This window comes from Carettochelys insculpta, chromosome 30 (assembly GCF_033958435.1).
Source record: "Carettochelys insculpta isolate YL-2023 chromosome 30, ASM3395843v1, whole genome shotgun sequence".
NCBI classification, from domain to species: Eukaryota; Metazoa; Chordata; order Testudines; family Carettochelyidae; genus Carettochelys; species Carettochelys insculpta.
In genome coordinates this window covers 10,003,420-10,022,500 of record NC_134166.1, presented here as the reverse complement: position 1 = coordinate 10,022,500, position 19,081 = coordinate 10,003,420, and the positions used below count along the sequence as shown (strand labels likewise).

General features: G+C 51.4%; 2 protein-coding genes across 3 annotated transcripts in view; both read left to right on the top strand.

Moving 5' to 3' along the window:
- The window catches only part of FCER1G (Fc epsilon receptor Ig), a 22,232-nt gene extending 17,507 nt beyond the window's left edge, over positions 1-4,725 (top strand). Inside the window, exons 4-5 of one of the 2 annotated variants that reach the window (XM_074981140.1) lie at positions 125-145; positions 1,911-4,725. In XM_074981140.1, coding sequence (XP_074837241.1) covers positions 125-145; positions 1,911-1,967 — 78 coding nt within the window. In that variant the 3' untranslated portion in view covers positions 1,968-4,725. Of the gene's footprint in view, positions 1-121; positions 146-1,910 lie in introns of both variants that reach the window. The other variant, XM_074981139.1, reaches the window with a different exon arrangement.
- Positions 4,726-16,135: 11,410 nt separating this feature from the next.
- On the top strand, positions 16,136-17,426 carry LOC142003802 (interferon-inducible GTPase 5-like). Its single transcript, XM_074981079.1, has one exon. The coding sequence runs from the start codon at positions 16,215-16,217 to the stop codon at positions 17,424-17,426; it is 1,212 nt and encodes a 403-aa protein (XP_074837180.1). The 5' UTR covers positions 16,136-16,214.
- The last annotated feature ends 1,655 nt before the right edge of the window (positions 17,427-19,081 follow it).

Below are 19,081 nucleotides of genomic sequence, written 5' to 3'. Positions count from 1 at the left end.
CCTGGGCCCTGTCTCCCCCAGGCTGTGTCCCCACTCAGCGCAGGGTGAGGCTGAGGCTGGTTGTGGTGTTGTGGTTCTTGTCCTGCCTGACTTCTTGTTCTTTCTCTTTCCCTTGGTGCAGCAGAAAGTAGAAGGGATCTACACGGTAAGTACCCAGCCTGCCCCACCCGCTTTGCTGCCCCCCCTGGAATACTTGCAAGTCCCTTTTGTCAGCCTCCAAGGTGCCAAGGAGATGCCGCTGACCTGGGAGCCGCGTGGCACAGCTGTATCTTGAATTCATTAGTAGGTGGTATTAAATGAGGATGTTGGTCTCGGCCAGAGAGTCGTCTCCAGCTGACAGCTGCGGTAACAGCCACTGCAAGGCCTGTATTAGTCCGTTCCCTATGAGGCAGAAGTCCACAGCACCAAACTACCTCTGACACTAATGGGTCCCTTATTGGCAGGCCCAGCATAAAGCCTCAGGACTGAGCTGCCTCAGAGTGCCCAGGGGGGTTTCTTGCAGGCCTGGCACATTGCCCGAGGGACCTGCTGCTGCCGGGTGAACAGTGAACACGAGTCGTGGGGGTGCCAGGCTGGTCCCTCTCCTGACATTAAAACTCTGTATTGTGGTTACTTCGGGAAGGGTCCTGCAATGCTCAGACTCAGCTGCTTTGCTTATACCCAGGAGCCTTTTCTAGGGGCATGTCTACACTACAGAGTTATTCCAGAATAGCATAATCTGGAGTTGTTATGCCAAAGTAAAATATACTGGAATAACACATCCACAATACAGGGAAGCCCCAAAATAAGCAAAACTTATTCTCAAATCGTGTGCTCACACACAACAGAGCCTATTTCAGATTACAGCCCCAGGAAGCACATAAGAGAGAGGCTCTTGCAGCCAGTGTTCTAGGTCTACTCTGCAGAGTTATTTTGGAATAAACTATTCCAGAATAGTTTATTTCAAAATAGCCTCTGTTCCCTCTCTATACAGCCCCTATTCCGAAATAGCTGCTAGGCACTACTCCTTGTCGAATGAGGTTTGCAGAATTTGAAATAAGCCGCCTGCCATTTCACAATGATCTCAAAATAGCGGTTTTGCTGTGTAGGCGCACACAGAGCTATTTTGGAATACCGGCCGTTGTTCTGAAATGTCTTTGCTGTGTAGACGCGCCCTAGGTAGGCTGAACATCCATCCTGTTTTTCCCAGGACAGTCCCTTAGTTAAGTGTCTCACAGACTTCTTTAAGAAAATGGGCAAATTGTCCCATAATTTGTGGGGCTCCTGTTTCCCGGCATTTGGTGTCTTGAGGTGGCAGCCCCCCACTGCCAGTGAGCTCTGCCATGGAGCGGCCTCTTCATTCACTGGTACCCTCTTGCTGGGAGGTTGTGGAGCCCCTGTCCTCCACTACCCCTCATCAGGAAGCTGCAGGGTTCCCATCCCTGGCGCCTCACTGTGGGGCAGCTGCCCCCCATCCCCTAAGGCCAGTGTCCTGTATTTGCCACAGGGCAATGTGGTCACCCTAAACCTAGATAACTATTGAATAGGAAACAGGAGGTTTTTCTGGGTAGTGTCACCAACCAGCCCCTGCTCTATGTGCCAGGCCAGACCTGCCTTGGCATCGTGTCAGACCAGCAGGGAACGGTGTTGGACTGAGAGCGGAGTCCACTTTACTGGTAGATGATGCTGAGCATAAAGCAGGGACTATATGGGGCCTGGCCAAGCTTTCCCAGCTCTAGTCTGACCTGGTGGGAAAAACCCACCAGGTCCTGGGGTTGGATTTGGCACCTCAGGCTCCAACTCCGGCTCTCCCAAAGGCTTCACTCCCCAGCCCCAGGCTCAGCTTTTTGGAGTTCTTTGGTGAGTCCCGTTCGGAACCAAAACCCTAACGTGCAAAACCCACCACCTCTGTCTCCTCTTCTTCCTTCCAGGGGCTCAGCCCTCGCAGCCAGGAGACGTACGAAACCCTCCAGCCCAAGCCCAATTAGGAGCTCCGCTGCAACCTCTCGCACAAGGGGGTTGAAGTGGGAGCAGGCGTCCCAAGGGTGGTTTGTACAAGGTCCTCCCCAGCAAAGAAGCAGCTTTGTTGAAAGTCCCCAGTTGCTCCCAGATGCTGAAATCTTGAGAGTTGGGGGGGGCTGCCCCCACTGCTCGTCTACATGGAAGTCATCTGCCCCTAGCTGTACATTGCTCTGAGTCTGCAGGATCAGCCCTTCCCCTCCCGCCTCTCTTGGGTTTCCGGTGCAGAAGATGCTTTTCCCTTCTGCCTGTCATCAGCGCTGCACAGTGAGTCTCTGGTGCAAGGACAGCGGGAGTCCTTCGAAAGCACCCTGTCTACACGTCCACCCCTAGGACTGCAGTGCAAACGTCTACCCCTTCCTGGGCCTCTCTCAGAACCAATGGAGAATCGCAGAATTGTAGGACCGGAGACAATCTCAAGAGGTCCTCTCGTCCAGTCCCCTGCACTCATGGCAGAACTCAGAACCATGCCTGACAGCAGCGTTCCCTCTCATTTTTTCTGTCCACGTGTGGAATACATTTTGTGATGCGCGCTGAGGCACACACGGCTGTGTACCGCCACCCGCTGCCAGCTGGGGCATTGAGAGTGCTGTGCTAACCAGCTGGGTGCCATTAGACTCTCTCCTGGGTGGTCGCCCAGCGCTTACCTTACAGGGAGCACTGCCTGGTAGGTGTCTGTCTAACCTGCTGTGAAAAGTCTCCAGGGACAGAGATTCCACAGTCGCCACAGTCAATTTATTCCATTGCTTTAAAGTTTTCCTAATGTCCAATCTAAACTGTCCTTGCTGCAGTTTAAGCCTGTCACTTCTTGTCCTGTCCTCAGAGGTTAAAGGAGAATAATTTACCTCCCTCCCCCCTTGTACAAACCTTTTATGCACTTGAGAACTGTTACAGGTTGAACCTCTCTCGTCTGGCAACATCTGTGGTCTGGCATGATTTTAGTTATCTGGACAGCCACTTATTATGGTTGTGGCCAAGTTTCCTATGGTCCCATAAAGTTTTTTGACAGCCACCAGTCCCGACTCTCTGTGCTGTTATGTAGCTGTAATTTATCCCTAAATGTCTTCTAAGTGCCCAGTAAGCCGTGGACGTGTTGGTAGTGCTCCTAGACAATACTGACCTCCCATGGTTTGGCAAATTCTCTCATTTGACGCCGGTCAGCTTCTGAGGTACCGGACTAGAGAGGTTCACCCTGTATCGTGTTCCCTTTCAGTTTTCTTTTCCCCAGACAAAACAAACCGATTTTCTGATCCTCTCTGATAGCTCATGTTTTCTAGACATGTATTCGTTTTTGTTGCTCTTTTTTGGACTTTCTGCAATTTGTCCACATCTTTCCTGAAATGGGATCCCTAGAATCGGCCACCATATTTCAGCTGAGGCCTAATTGGCATTGAGTACAGGGAACCGATTACTTCTTGTGTCTTGCTCACAACACTCCCTGGTGATGACTGTGTCTGTCTTGGGGAGCAGGGAACATTCCCTTCTCTGTGCTTCACAAATAACAAGCAGCCCTGTTGTACCTTAAAGACCAATACACACCTAGCTCCCACTTCTAGGTTCCCAGTTCAAATCCAGTTCAGGCTGGAGGTGCTGGGATCATTGCCCTCTACTGTGAATAAATATCCTGTGGGGAAAAATCCAGGTCCCAATGGACTGGGATGTATGTATTTCTACTGCTGGTTCTTGCACTGCCTCAGGTCTATGACTACTCAGAGGACTCCCATGGCCCTGAAATTATTGCATAATTTTTGTAAATTAGTTGCAAACAAAGGCCCAGATTTCCAGATCGCTTGTGGGTATTTGGACACCTGCTTTGCACCTACGTTTACTGTGGTGGTGCCTGCCGTCCTGGTCAGTACCCATTCGTCCCCTGCTTCCTATTGGATGGGCTATTTTTGTCCCTGGAATTCTGAATCTGGGGAGTTTGCACTTTTACCTACCGAGTCCCAAGTTCAAGGTCTGTTGTTTCCCGTGACCAATCTGGGGTCATCGCTGACAGATCAGGCCTGGGGACAGGCACAGAATACTGCTGTGTTAAGAGATAAGTCATCCCATCAACTACAGCAAAAGAAAGCCAGGCTCCGGATCTCAGAGCTTTGCATGGAAGTTGAAGCATACCCTTCTCAGATATTAGGTGTTCAAGTGCAATGTCATTTTGGGGCCCACCTAACCCGGGGGGATGGGCACCCAGCAACCTGGTCAAAAGGTGCAATTGCAGCGGGGCATCAGCTGGAATCTTACACAGCTCCAGTAAACAGGTCAATTGTGACCTGCTCTTAGTGCGCAGCTGAGCCCATGACGGCAGGAACAAATCATCATCGCTGGTCCTGAGCCACCCAGCTCAAGGCTTGTGTGTTTATCGTTGAAGGCTGCTCTCCTCTCCTCGCTTGCTAACATACACAGAAACATGGGTTTGTTCTGGGCATGGCTTCTGGAGCGCCCTTCTCCACTGGTCCAGCAACAGGCTCCAGAAACACCAGGAGAAGGTTTCACCAACGTGTGTAAGACAAAAATGTAGAAGCATGCAGAGCTGCTTACCCTTGGAGAAGAACGCGGGCCTCGTGCTGCCATGTGTCCTTTTAACAATAGATGCCTATTTTTGTATTGAGTCAAATGTTTAAAAATGTTATTCTGTAGCCAGTACATAGTGCTACAGAAATTGAGATTTAATGTCTTGAATGTATTGTACTATATTGGCTCATATATTTTTTGCTCAATAAATCTTGTATACAGAACATGGTGAGCATGGGTGTCTTGCTTAGCCTACTTGCTATGAAATGCTGGCCATCTCTTTCTGAGTGCCTGCCTTAGCAGCCAGCTGGCCTTCTTTGCTGTCGTGTTACAGTTTGTAAGCAAAGCAGGGTTGGGTTGGAGTCTTACATGGGCGATTGGTCTCCATGGAATACCTGGACAGTGCAAGGAGTGGTGTTAGGATGGAGTGGGGACACTCCCGCTTGCTGTGAGAGGTGGTAGCTTTGCTCTGAGGTTACGCTCTTACCTCTTCCTCAGTATCCCAGCGCATTGAGGGGGAAGCAGGCATAGACGTTCGCCTGAGACATAGAGCAAACGTCCTGGCCAGTTTGGCTGGCCAATGTTACTATGGCATTTTTTTTGCATGAGTACGTGTTAAAACTAGTGTCCAGCGCTGGCGATCAGCACAAACCTTCACTTTTTGGTACCCTTCCAGTGTCAAGGCCTGTTGTGGCTGTAACATTACACGAAGGAGTCGATTTCCAGTGGGAACAAAACTTTCACAACGGAAGCTGGCTGCGAGGGAAAATTTTTCTGAAAATCATGAGTTATGCACACTCTCAGCTGTAGCTGGACTTGGGGCAGCCTTTGGGAGCCATAGTTTAACTCTGCAGCTTCCTGGCAGTGGGGCTTTTCATGCAAATGTTGACTTGCCTCTGTAGCTGTGGTAACTGCTTATCTGATTCCCCACAGCCCCAGTGAGAAAAGTGTTATTAAAATCTGTCTAAAGGCCCGAGTGCTGGCCCGGAGCGCTGGGGTGGTTAGCACAAAACCCACAGCTAACTCCACAACCCTAGAGGCTGGGCAGTAAGGGACAAAAGGGTTATGTCACTCTATAGGTAAGTGTGTGAGAGGAAGGCCAGGCAGGCAGGGGTTAAACTGAGCCTATTAACCCCATCAGTCCCACCCCGGTTCACCTGCAGCCAGTGTCAGGCCTGGAGGAGCATAAAAGGAGGGAAGCCAGCTCAGTTCAGGGCTGACCAGCCAAGAGGCAGGAGCTGGCTCTCAGGCAAGCAGGGCCAGAGCTGCCAGCGGGTCGGCTGCTGAGGGCAGAGCCTCAGGACCCTCCTCCAGGGAGCCTCTCTCCTGCCAGAGGGGAAACTAGATTCTTGGGGCCACGACCCAAACTTATCCTTCAGCCTCTAGGGTGGGGGCTGAAGATTCACATCCTGAGCCCCTCGGCCCCTGCCACTAGGCCACCCTGCCATCCGTGGGACCCGCTCACGCTCTGCTGCAGCCTGATTTCGAAATAACACAACCACACTCAACACACCGCTTCAAATAGCATCTCTGGGGCCTACATAGCGCCAGTGTGAAACAGTGCCACTGGAGCCCATTTGGGTTATTTCCCAATAGTGCTATTCCTTGTCTAAAGAGCGCCTCTTTCGAAAGAGCAGTTCCAGAGGAGGCGTGATGCCTCTCACTGGGAGGGAGAGCTCTTTCGTAAGAACGTGTGAGAAGGGCAGGCGAGGTGTTAGGTGTTTTGAAATCACTGTGTAGTGTAGGCATAGAAACAGTCAAAGGTTGGAGTCTCGTAACAGCTCAAACTCTGTCACCTTGTATGTGCATGAAGGCCTTGAACCCCCTGTCATGGCACACCAGAATGGTGGAGACGTAGGAGAGGGACCTTCTGAGATAACCCACCAGCCTCTGGCATCAGGGATGCTGTTATGCTCTCACACCTCTCATAGGCCTTACACAACCATCTACAGGCAGGGACACCCCCAGCTGAACCTCATCCAGCCTCTAACAATAGAGAGGCTGCTGGTAATTCCCCCCCACCCCCGTGTTGCACCCCAGAGGAACCGTACTGTCTGACCTGCTCAGAAGCTAGACAGCGTAAGTCCAGGAGGTTGTCACTCCCTTTGTCGGGCGTGAATGCACAGTAGCCTTTGGAAATAGTGTCATAGTCAGCTTGCCATGAAAACTCAACTTTAGAACTCCTGGGCGTCTGGGCAGTGCCCTTGCAGCGTACCATCACCGACTTAGCGCTGGGCTCTTTTTGGGCAGAACCCACATACACACATTATTGCCTTGACTCATACTGCTTTGGCCTCTTTTACCCACTGGCCCAAATGACATCAGTGTTCCCAGCTCTCAGGATTTTCTCACCAGTTTCGTGACACACTTAGCTGAAAGCACCAGCTCCCAGACAGGAGAATCTCAGCTTTCGGTTTTTAATATAGGAAGTTTCCTGCCCTTGTGACTCTGGAGAAAGCTTGAAGGTGGGAAGTGAGTTCATCCAACTGGCTAAAGTGGCAAATGGATCCAACCCATAGTACTCTTTAAAAGCTCAAGATTTTATTTTACACCTGATTGCCCATTTTTGAAGGCTGGGACTGGCATTTCAGGAGGTGAACTCCCTGGGGGGGCATGGCCAGCTGAGCCTGACCCACTGCGGTGTGTGTGCATCAGACCTAGGGCTGAGCAGATCTGATAAAGAGTTGCCAAATTATCAGTTTTTACTTCTGCCTAGGCAGGAGCTAGTTCTTTCTGTCACTATGATATGGGCCTTAATCAGAGAGACAGGAAGCAAGGGAGGGCAGGAAGGAAGAGGGGAGAGGCAGGGGATGATGGGAACTGAGTCACTTCCCATGATGCTGGGTTTCCTGCAAGGAGTTTGTTGTTTCTCACAAGTACACAAGTAGCCTGGGACAATAACACACTCCGCCCTGGGCAGCTCTGAGCAGTGGTACGTCCCCAAGTCTGAACATCATGAAGGTGCTTTTAACGACTGGCAGGAAGTTACCTGCCGTTCATTTGTTAAATGTCGCAGGCAGGATTCCCGACCATAAAGCTGTGAGCAGGGCACCCACCCCAAAGCACATGGGGCAGTGGTTTCAGCCTTGGGTTCTGGAGGTCTGCACCCCAAACTCCTTCTCCTGTGCCCCTCTCAGCTCCCTCACCTCACCCCATTTGGCACTGGAGTCCGTGGCCAGTGAGGACTCAGAGGCAGCAGTGCAGCTGGGTGAGTTCACCTCCCACCCAGAGGAGAGACGAGAAGACACCCAGGCAGCCACTTGGCTGGTCACCCTGCACATGGGCACCTTCTGCTGCCACCGGCTTCCTTCCGGAGACCTCTGCAGGTCAACTTCTTGGAGACCCCCAGCCCCCAGCTCTCGCCAATTGTCAGCTGCCAGTGGGGGGCGCTTCATTACGACCGTTACCTGTTACTGGTACATAAGATACCTGCTGACAGGCCCCAGCACAGCCCAGAATCCAATGTGTGCCCAGGTAGCCACACCTCCTGGCCAAAGAGCTCGCAACTGGAGGATGTGGCTGGACACCTCCGGCCGCCACACCTGAGTTAGCCTGAATCTCTCTGGCTCAGATCCAGCAGAGGCACAAGGAACAGCCCTTCCTCCAGCACCGTCCCAATGTGTGGTCTGCACTAGGGCCATTCATGGGTGTGAAAAATCCCCCACTCCTCAAATGGACCTACACCAACCTGCCCCCCCCACAGATCAATCGATGAATTCCTCCATCAGCTCTGCTCCGGCCTGTCTGGGAGGCAGCCCAGGGGCGCTGGAGCATTGTGGGTGTAGCTGTACCTCCAGGAAGGCAAGATCAGTGACAGGCAGCTGCTAACCTGCCTCTGGGCTGCTAGGAGGGGGTACATCACTGTCAGTTACTGCTCCATCTTCATTCACGTCATCCTAAAACACTGATCTTTGCAGGTGCAACCGCTGTCTGGAGCTCCTCTCTTGCCTCCCACCTCCTCCACTCCTCTGGACCTGCTCGGCCCATGGCCTCCACCGCCACTCCTGGCCAAACCTAGGCAAGTCATTTCAGGTTTTGGTGAGCGGGGCGGGCAGTGGGGCTGACAGCCATGCTGGGCCTCAGGGCAAGGTGGGAGGAGGGCTGGCTCCATGCCTCCGAAGGGGCGGAGTTGAGGGCAAAAGGGGCAGGGCTCGGGGTGAAAAGGGGTGGGGTTTAGCATGAAAGGGGCAGGGTTGAGAGCCGTCAAGCTGACGGAGTGGCGGAGGGGCACAACGCCACTCCAGCCCGCCCCTGTGAATTGCTCTGAGCAGCAGTTCAAAGGGGCCAGGAAATCCCAGCTGCATTTGAAGGCCTGGCCACTGGCAGATCCCCTCTGCTGTGTGTATTCGTGTGGGGGTTGGGGATGCGCTCCCTCCTTCCCCAGTGTGTGTGTCTGGGCTCCCCCTTTACCTCTGGGGCGTGGGGGGGCTGGAGTAGTGAGCGCCGTGTGTGTATGAACTGAACATGGCCACTCCACCCTTTGCTATTAATCACAGAATTATGGCACTGGAAGGAACGTCAAGCGGTCATCCAGTCCGGTCCCCTGCCCTCTCGGCAGGTCCGAGCATCACTTAGAGTAAGGATGGGCAGAAGAGTGAAGCAGCTTTTCAGTCAGCTTGGCTGGAGGCAGTCAGGGGGCAAGGGAGCCGCAGGAACAGCAGAGCCAGAGCTGCGTCGTCTCCTACCTTCTCACACTCCTGGGCAGAAGACGGGCAGGAGCCGGTGTCCTGGCCAAACCTTGAGGGCCAAACCCTCCTTCTGGAATGCTAATTCCCCCGGGGCTCTCTTGTCACTTTCCACTCCTGCTGCTCTGACAGGGGCATCGGTGTCTCATTTGGAGCGTGGCTACAGCCCCTCCGTCTGACCTCCGTCTAGGAGATTGGTGCCTGTGTCTCTTCCTCCCTGCCATGCTTTCCGGGTGTCCTCCCAGGGCTCCATCTCACTCCTGTCTGCTGATAAGCCCCTACTCTGGCTTGTCGGGTCTGTCTTCCTCCATCTCAGGCTGACTCTGCCCTCGCTCTCAGCTGCAGCTTGCCATGGCCACAGCTGAAGATGTGCTCTTTCCTCTCCAAGGTTTCTCAGTCGCTTCCAGCCTGTTTTAGCTGCAAAGACCACCCTCTACCTTGTCACCTGGCAGCTCCCTCCCACCTCTCTCCATCCATCGCAAAGCTTGGCGGTTCTTCCTCCCAAACATTGCTAAATTTCCCCTTTTCTTTCACAGCCATCGCCCACACCAGTGACAGCCTCTGGTTCCGTGGCTCTAAGGACATGGCAGTGTCCAGACTGGGTACAGCAAAGGTCCATCTAGCCCAGTATCCTGTCTCCAAACAGTGGTCAATGCCAGAGGGAATGAAGAGAAGAGGTGATCAATCTATACCCCCCTCTTCTCCTACCCATCCATCACCCTGCTTCAGTTCTTTCAAAGGGTGGCTGCTATGATCCCTTCCATGGTTTCTGCTCTACTCCCCTTCTTCGGACCTTTTGGTGCCGTTGCTGTCAAATTCGATGCACCTGAGCTTATCTTCAAGGCCCTTTGCCTTCACTATTTATTGTCTCTCTTCACAGCACCTGTTGCCTCCTCTGTCTTGCCAGCGGTCCCAGTCTCATCCATCTCATTCCCAGCTACTTTCTCCAACGTCTCTATCCGAGACGTTCCAGAGGTCCAGATCACTTTCCTGCAGCTAAGGTGAAACGTCACTGTCTCCTTGAAATCTCTCGACAAACAGTCAGCCAAGGAAAGACGGCTGAGTGGAGCGACACAGGATAGCAGAATGCGGTGAGTTCATCCCATCACACCAATGATGATTAGTGGGTAGAGTTGTGGATTTCAGTAGTGGGGAGCAGCCCAAATTATGGAGCAGGACTTTTTGTGCTAGGGGCTGCACAGCCATAGAACAGACAGATGGTCCCCACCCCACAGACCTGGCAAGGTAAGAGCTTGTCCACACAGTATGGGAGGGGGTTAGGAGACAAAAAGGCAACATGCACTAAGAGAGAGACTCAGGAACACAAGAAAACCAATGGGTACAACCCGTCAGAACGACACGCTGCAGTGTCCACCACAAGACGATGCTGGAATTAAAACTAATGTTGTCAAATGAAAGTTTATGTGCAGCTGCAATGGATGCGTGTTACTATGTCGTTCAACCTGTGCTACCCTTTGGCCTTAGATCGTCAACCCTTTGGGATAAGGATGTGTCTTCACATGTTTGTACAGCAGCTAGCTGAAGGGGGCTTGTTCTGGTGGGACCTCTGGGAGCTACCGCACCGTACAAATAAACGTGCTTTGCCTCCCTGGTGTCCTTCACATACCATGTTCTGATAGCATCCTGCACATGCAGTCATCTCTGGGGGCAGTGCAAGGTGTCAAGCGAGAGGAACACAGACAGAAGGGCTAGCATGGTTTCTCTTACACACAAGTGCCAGGGGAGCTGTCAAGTCTATGGAGAGCAGCAAGGACAGAGAAAGGTTAAGAGGAGTCGGTGGCCAGACTAAGGACCTGCGATTCCAGGGGATCTGAAGTTTGGATTACTAAACCATCTGCTCCCATTTCAGCAAGGATGCGCCCGCTTGCAAAGAGCATCATGCGAGAGGCACCCTTGCTCCGACTCTTAACAAACGCACCTGAAAGCTCCGCCCAGTAAATTGCAGAGCTTAGGGTTCATTTTAAAGAGGGAGGGGTGCCTCTCCCTGAGAAAAATCACTCCTCCAAAGCATCCTCCTCCAGTGCACTGGAGACCTGCTTTGGCTGAAAGTCAGGAGAAATTTCCCAGCTTGCTTCATGAGTCTAGCACCATCTGCACAGCAACACAATTGACCAAGCACGCCAGGGCCACAACGAGACAGGAAATCGTGGTCACTTTGCCTGCTCAAACCTCCCTTCTGGCTTTGCACTGAAGTGTATTTCAGTCCCTGCATTACTTTTATTTCCCTTTAGTTTCTGATAACGTTACAGAAACAGGATGTTCAGCAGCGAGCTGCCAAAGCCAATCTAGGCCCTAGCGGGTGAAAAGAGACTCTGCCAAGCTGGGAAAGGTGTGGCAATGACAGCGGTCATTTGTCGTCTCCCCACAACCCTTCTCCAGCCTTGCCGAGCTGTTCAGCTGCTTATGCTGGTCAGTGAGGTTGTAAGCCAAACTCCAGAGAACTTCCATAGGTTGTTGTACCAGAACTGGGTGCATAAGCTCAGGGACCATTTGACTGGTTATGGACTCAGAGTCCAATGCTATTGCATTGAAGTCTATGGGAACTTTGGCACTGGCTTCAAGATGAATCAAATCAGTCCCTTAACAAGGTCCTGCTCCCTGTTTATGCTTCCAGTAAAGCCCTGGGCTGCAGTCTCCTAAGATTTTTCCAGCAGAACAAAGTTAATTTGGAGGTGAGACACACCCCCACCCTCTGGGAGAACCCAGCCAGTTTGGGAAACGGAAGATGTAATGTCCTTTATCTAAACTGATGCTGAAGGAAAAACCCAGCCACAGGGCCAAGGTTTGGTGTCATAACGGATGAAATCAAGATCCGGATCACTTACAATTCCCATTAAAGAGCTAACGGGATTTTTCTCGGGGGCGGGGATATGAAATCAGTGTCCTGGGCAATTGTAATCAGCTTCCTGAAAGAGCTCAAATTGGATACAGGACCCAGCTTCCCTTTCTATCCTAAACCATTGAGCAGTGTTGCTTTGTGCTGTTAGCCAGCTGCTGTGTTCCATATGCAATCTGTAAAGGCCTTGGTATCTTATAGGAAGGATGCCAGGCAGCATATAAATGTAAGTTTATTACTGTTAGCAACAAGTTTCAAAAGGGCTCCAGCTCGGGGATCGCATTTACCCTGGACAGAGCATCCAGCAGCTGTATCCTGCACTGGTCCCTGAAGTGTGAGCAGCGTGAGGGGAAGCATGGTTGGCTCCCTCCCCCTTCTCCTTTCCCAGCGGCCCCTCTCCAAACAAACATCCCTCAGTGAGAGCCACTGGGAGCCCCCAGGCACTGTCCATAGTGTGCGCCATAGCCAGGCTTGTCCTGGAACGCTCTGGAGCTCTGCAGCTGACAGTCCTGTCCCGCCAGAGGCTGAGCCCAGTTGTGAGAGCTCCTTCGCGTGGGTGGCGTTAACACGCTGGATGCATGTCAGTGCACTGCTCAACATACGATTTCACTGATAGTTGAATTATATCTGGCCTGAAGCCTGGGCTGGCCACAGTTCTTGTCGTGCTACAGTAAAAGAAGGGGCTCTGGAGATTGTTCCTAATTCAATAAAACGTTTGCATTGTTCATTCAAAAATTTGCAACTGAACAGAGACTTCGTACAGCTGTGGAACTTGACTGTGCAGAAGAAAAACACTGCTTCCGCCACAGAATTTTAGCAGTCACCACTGAACACAGGACTGGCCTGAATTTGCTTTTTGGTTTGGTCACTGCTGCAGCTGGACTGCAGGCTTCTCCTTCCAAATAAGGTGCACGGCTGACCAGTCAGAACTCATCGCTGGTGTTTATAACTCTGAGGCTCTGCTACATAGCTAATGTGGTAAAAGATCAGCCGCTCACCAGAAAGTGATGCACCTAGAGTACACTAATAACAGAGAGGAAGTTGTGCAAGTCTATATACCATCACAACAAAAAAGCAGTCCAGTAGCACTTTAACAAAATTTATTAGGTGATGAGATTTCATGGGACAGACCCACTTCTTCAGCCCATAGCCATACCAGCACAGACTCAATACTTAAGGCACAGAGAACCAAAAATAGTAATCAAGTTTGACAAATCAGAAAAATATTATCAAGGTGAGAAAATCAGAGAGTAGAGGGATGGAGGGGTGGGGGGGCCAGGAATTAGATTGAGCCAAGTATGCAAAAAAACCCCTAGAAAATTCCCATCCTGGTTCAAACCACGTGTTAATGTGTTGAATTTGAATACGAAAGAGAGTTCAGCAGCCTCTCTTTCCAAACTGTTGTGAAAATTCCTCTTCAGTAAGACGCAAACTTTCTGGTCATTAACAGAATGGCCCACTCCATTAAAGTGCTGACTGACTGGTTTGTGAATCAGAAGTGTTTATATGTCTGTTTTATGCCTACTATTTCTTTGTCTAAGAGAGTTTGACGTCTGTCCAATATACAAAGCATCTGGGCATTGTTGGCACATGATGGCATATATGATGTTAGTTGAGGAACATGAGAATGTGCCCGTGATGTTGTGAATAACCTGGTTAGGTCCAGTGATGGTATCTCCAGAATAGCTGTGTGGACAAAGCTGGCAATGGGCTTTGTTGCAAGAAAAAGTTCCAGGTCTGGTATTCCTGCAGTATAGACTGTGGTTGTTGGTGAGAATCTCATAAGGTTGGGAGGTTGTCTGTAGGAAAGAACAGGCCTGTCACCTAGGGCCTTCTGGAGTGTGGCATCCTGATTAAGGATATGTTGTAGGTCTTTAATAATGTGTTGCAGTGGTTTGAGTTGGGGGCTGTAGGTGATGACCAGCGGTGTTCTGTTCTGGGCTTTTTTGGGCCTATCTTGGAGTAGCTGGTCTCTGGGTATCTGTCTGGCCCTGTCAATTTGTTTTTTTATTTCTTCTGGTGGGTAATTAAGGCTTATGAATATTTGGTAAAAATCTTGTAGTTTTCGGTCTCTGTCAGTGGGGCAAATGCGATTGTACCGAAGGGCTTGACTGTAAACAATGGATCTAGTTATGTGTGCAGGATGGGAGCTAGAAGCGTGTAGATAAGCGTAGCGATCAGTAGAGTACACTAGTGTAAAGATGCCCTCTAGTGGTATATTCCTTTCCCCTGCCCCTACGCAAACAGCTGCTCTGGTAACCCTACGTTTATAGAGGCCCATGCCAGGAAGGGGGGTTCATTTGCTGGTTCAAATGATGAGAGCCCTGTACAGATGCAATAACATGTGTCTGCTTCAGAGTTGCAAGGTGCAAAAATTACATGTGACTGTTTCCATCCATGTACCCCCAGACATCTGTGGGTTTGCCGGGCTCTGCTTGCTGGGGCTGGGCTGATGTACCCCCTGCTGGAGCCATGTCAGGGAGAGCCCTGTGGGCAGCTGTGGGGAGTCCACACCGAGCTGCGGGCCCTCCATCTGCCCTTGGCTGGGTAGGGAGCCTACAGGGGCAGGGAGATGGCTGGGAGTGGGAGGGTTGCACGCCTCTCCCATAACCCCACGCCATAAGCAGCCGGTGATGGGTCTGACGTAGCTCTCCACAGCTCTCTGCCTGGGATCCACATGGTCTGGGCTGTGGGGGATAAGAGGTGACCTGTGGAGCTGCCTGGGAGCCACTCAGGCCCCCTCACCTAGGACAGGTAGGGTCCACCGTGACTCCCCATCACTCTGTGCTGGGCTCGGGGGGAGCCATGTCTTTCCACCTGCCTAGAGCGGGGACTGAGCAACCCCTGGCCCATGTCCCTGCCTCCCAGGCCTCCTGCCCTGGGCATGCGGAGGGTCTGTGCTGAGGTTCCTCACACCAGTCCCCCTGTCTCTTACTCTCAGAGCCCACACAGATCCTAATTTGGTATCTGCATCTGTGCTACTCTCTGTACAAAGGGCCCCAGCTCTACTGCGAGCCCTGTGGATTTGCAGGGCTGGACGAAGGATGGAGACTGGCATGTTTCAAGGCCGTCTATGTTGCTGGGTGAGGAATGTTACAAAGAGAGCCCCGAAAACAAGGCGCGGGCACCCGGGGAAGGAACATGAGGAGCAAAAGGCAAAGACCTGGGAACGTAGGTCTGGTTTGACATGACCTACTAAATGTGGGGCGGGGGCCTTGTTCCCTGGAAGGCAGAATTAGGTCAGTAAATCCACCAGCTAGATTGAACACACAACGTCTAGGCTAATTAAGGGTTTATATGCACTTCGTGTGCCAGTCTCAATGTTGCTTGGGCGCAGAAACACCCTGTGTCAACAGCAGAGGGCCGGGGCAATGTCTTGGGCTCCTGGGTGCTGCTGTAATATACCTACTTGCTAATGTACAATACCTAGCACCGTGGGGTTCTGCTGTATTGCTGGGTAGCCTGGGCATGACCGTAATACACGTAATAGCTAATGTACAGTACCTAGCACCAAGCAGCCCTGCTGTATGGCCAAGTTGCCCAGGCACTACCAAAATAGACCTAAAAGCTAATGTGTACCTCTTAGCACCAAGTTCTCCTGCTCCATGGCTGGCACTCCTGGGCAAAACCGAGCAACTTTTTGCCCTCTGGGGCCTGATTCCCCTTCACACTAAGGGACTTTTGCAATGCTCTGGCCTGTCTCATGCACACATTGGGCGGAGGGATACCCATTAGCTCTGGAACGGGTGAAGGGATACACTTTATGCAAATCAGTGAGGAGCCTGGTGGCCCTGTACCACAGCCACTGACATCACATAAGAAGGCTCAGTCAGCCAATCAGCATGTAGCTATAATCGGGGGTCCTATTCCATGGCAGACACAACTTGGGGTAAGGTGCTGGTGACTTTGAGGCAGAGCTGGGGACAGATGCCAGCCTTAAGTGAATCAGGGTGACCTGCTCTGTGGACAGAAGCCGGTTTCCTCGTGTAGTAAACAGCCCAAGCCAGCACCATCTCTGCGCCCAGAGCTTCCTTGGGAGGGCAGAGCAGAGAGGAAACAGAGGGGCCAGAAATCAGGAGCAGTTGAACATTCCCTGGAACTCACACAAGAACAGCCCTTTCTCTCCTGTAAGGCAGGGGCTGCAGCAGCTCACTGGAGCTGACATGGCCTCACAGAGCAGTGAGGGCATCATTAAGCTGTCAAAGGAAGAGCTGGAGGCCCTGAAAGCTGCCTTTGAGGACGGGAACCTTACTGGAGTGGCCTCCAGGCTGCAGGAGATGCTGGAGTCACTGGAGAGCATTCGGCTGGACGTGGGCATCACAGGTGAGACTGGCTCTGGGAAGTCATCTTTCATCAATGCCCTGCGGGGCTTGGGTGATGAGGATGCCGGTGCTGCCCGAACTGGCGTGGTGGAGACCACGAGGGAGCCCACTCCCTACCATCATCCCCGGTACCCCAACGTGACCATCTGGGACCTTCCGGGGATCGGCACACCTGATTTCCACCCCAACACCTATCTGGAGCAGGTCGGCTTCTCACGCTATGACATCTTCTTCATCATCACCTCACAGCGCTTCACCACCAACCATGCCGCTCTGGCCCGCCACATCCAGGACATGGACAAGAGCTTCTACTTTGTCCGTTCCAAGGTGGATGCAGACCTGGATTCCTCCCTCAGGCGCCAGCCATCCAGCTACAGCGAGGTGGGGGTGCTGGAGGAGATCCGGCAGAACTGCCTGGAGGGTCTGCAGGCTCATGGCATCACCTCACCCCGTGTCTTCCTCCTCTCAGCCTTTGATCTCAGCAAGTACGACTTCCACCTCCTGGAGGAGACGCTGGAGAAGGAGCTGAGCCACCACAAGCGGCACGCCTTCCTGATGGCCCTGCCCAACATTGTTTTACATGTCCTGGAGAAGAAGAAGGCTGCCACGCTAAAGCAGATGTGGCTGGTTTCCACCATGGCCTGTGGTGTCCATGCTGTGCCCATTCCAGGTCAACTGATCTCTTGCAATGTGGACATCCTGGCCAGGACCTTGAAAGATTACTGCAAGAGCTTTGGCCTAGATGATGACTCTCTGGAGAAGTTGGGGGCACAAGTAGGGCAGTCAGTGGGACAGATGAAGGTTGTGATTAAGTCCCCCCTGGCCAAGGAGATCTCCAGCACCCTGGTGGTGCAGCTGCTGACACAGGCGGCTGGGAAGGTGCCAAAGCTCTCCAACGAGCTGTTAAGTTCTGTCCCTGTCCTGGGTTCCATGGCATCTGGAGCACTCTCTTTTGCCACCACTTACAAGATGCTGAGGAGTTTCCTGGATGAGGTGGTTGCCAGTGTCCAGAGGGTGCTGATCAAAGCCTTTGAGGTGGATTGCAACAAGTGAGCCAGGGAGGAGGAGAGAGAAAGATTAAGACCCAGTCTGTGAAGAGAAAGTGGAGATAACACCAGGGAGTCTCTTGAGTTTCCTACCAAACACCAAAATTTCATTCCCTAGTGGGATAGAAAATACAGCGATTTCTAAAGTTTCTGTTGCAGTTGTTATTTTTCCTTTTAAACCTGAAACATCAGACCTGGCCAGGTTCTGCTCTCACCAATACAAGTGCAAACCAAGAGTAAATCCACTGAATATCAGGAGTAACTGGTATAATTCTAGTGTAAATATGGTGCTCTAAACTGTGGAATTGCCACTATAATGAAACACCTAATTGTAAAATGGGCGTAACTCTGTTGTACATACTCCACTATAAATCAGGAGTGGCACTGGTGTGACTTGGGAGTAGCTCCATTGTAAGGAAGTAGTTTAAAGCTGTGCGAATCCCCATCAGGTGTAAATGAGCAGCAGATTTTAATTGAGTACAGGCAATGCGGCAAAAACTCAGAATCAGTTACAAGAAAAATGAAGGTAAAACACTTACCAGTGCTTAATACAGCAAAATTTAAAAAAAAAAAAAATTGGGGGCTGGACTTGATGACCTCCTGAGTTCCCTTCCAGACGTAGGAGTCTATGATTCTCTGAAAATGGATTAGTTTCAAGAAAAGTTTCTCACCATGTGCTCTGGGGGATTCCTGACCAAACGCCCTGGTCGGAAGCAGAGCCCCGCAATCGAACAGCGCTTCTCCTTTGTCTTCTTAGGTATTCTACCAGTGACAGACAGACAGACAGACAGACAGAGAGAGGGCTGCCCCTGCTTTTGTAGTCCTGGTTGCCATTGAGAAGCACTAACAACTTGGAGGAAGGAGACAAGCAGTCTAGGGGAGAAAAGAAATTTCATGCCGTTTCTTTACTAAGCTGTAGATTTTTGTCCATTTCTCTGCCAAAGAAAGTCTAAATAGCTGGTATATCCATCAGCCTTGTTGACAGCTGGCGGAAGTGTCAGATTGACCTTAATCTCTGAGAAATTGTTTAGCTGCTCCCCCAGACGAGTCTAGGAAACAAAATTCAGTCCTGACCCTACCCTCCTCTCCCCTGTTCATAACTTTACATAGAATGATGTTATGATGGTTTTACCATGATATGAATGATCAGCAAGTGCTGGGTTTTTACATGATACTGTACCAGGCATACCTTGTATAGACAGTAGCACAACAGTGTGCAGGGAGGAACACTGGTAAGGGCACACATTGTGACATGTGGAACTAAGGGATGGTAGGGAGTGGGCAGTGAGGACTGAAGCAGAAAGGGGATTGTTCTGTCCAGAGGATTCTGTGGGGAGCAAGAGCCAGGAGATGTAGGTGCCAGTCCTGACTCTGCCACTGACTTGCTGGGTGACCTTGGGCGAGTCCCCCACAGTCTTGAAGGCTCAGTTTTTTTCTCTGTAGATTGGAATAATGATGCTGAGTCCTGGAAAACACATCACTTCTGATCTGGGGATCAGACTTGCTGTGCAGGAGCCAATTGTTCTAACTGAAAGATAAAAAAAAATCACATTAAACTAATTCTTCTCATTGTTCTTAGTGGCTGGAGTCCTTTATGAATTCCAAGGATGTGATAGTGTGGGAATTTGCTGTAATACTGTGTATGAATATTGTGTGTGCCTC

Excerpts from the sequence above, each read along its gene's own strand:
- LOC142003802 (XM_074981079.1), top strand. The coding sequence starts at position 16,215 with ATGGCCTCACAGAGCAGTGAGGGCATCATTAAGCTGTCAAAGGAAGAG.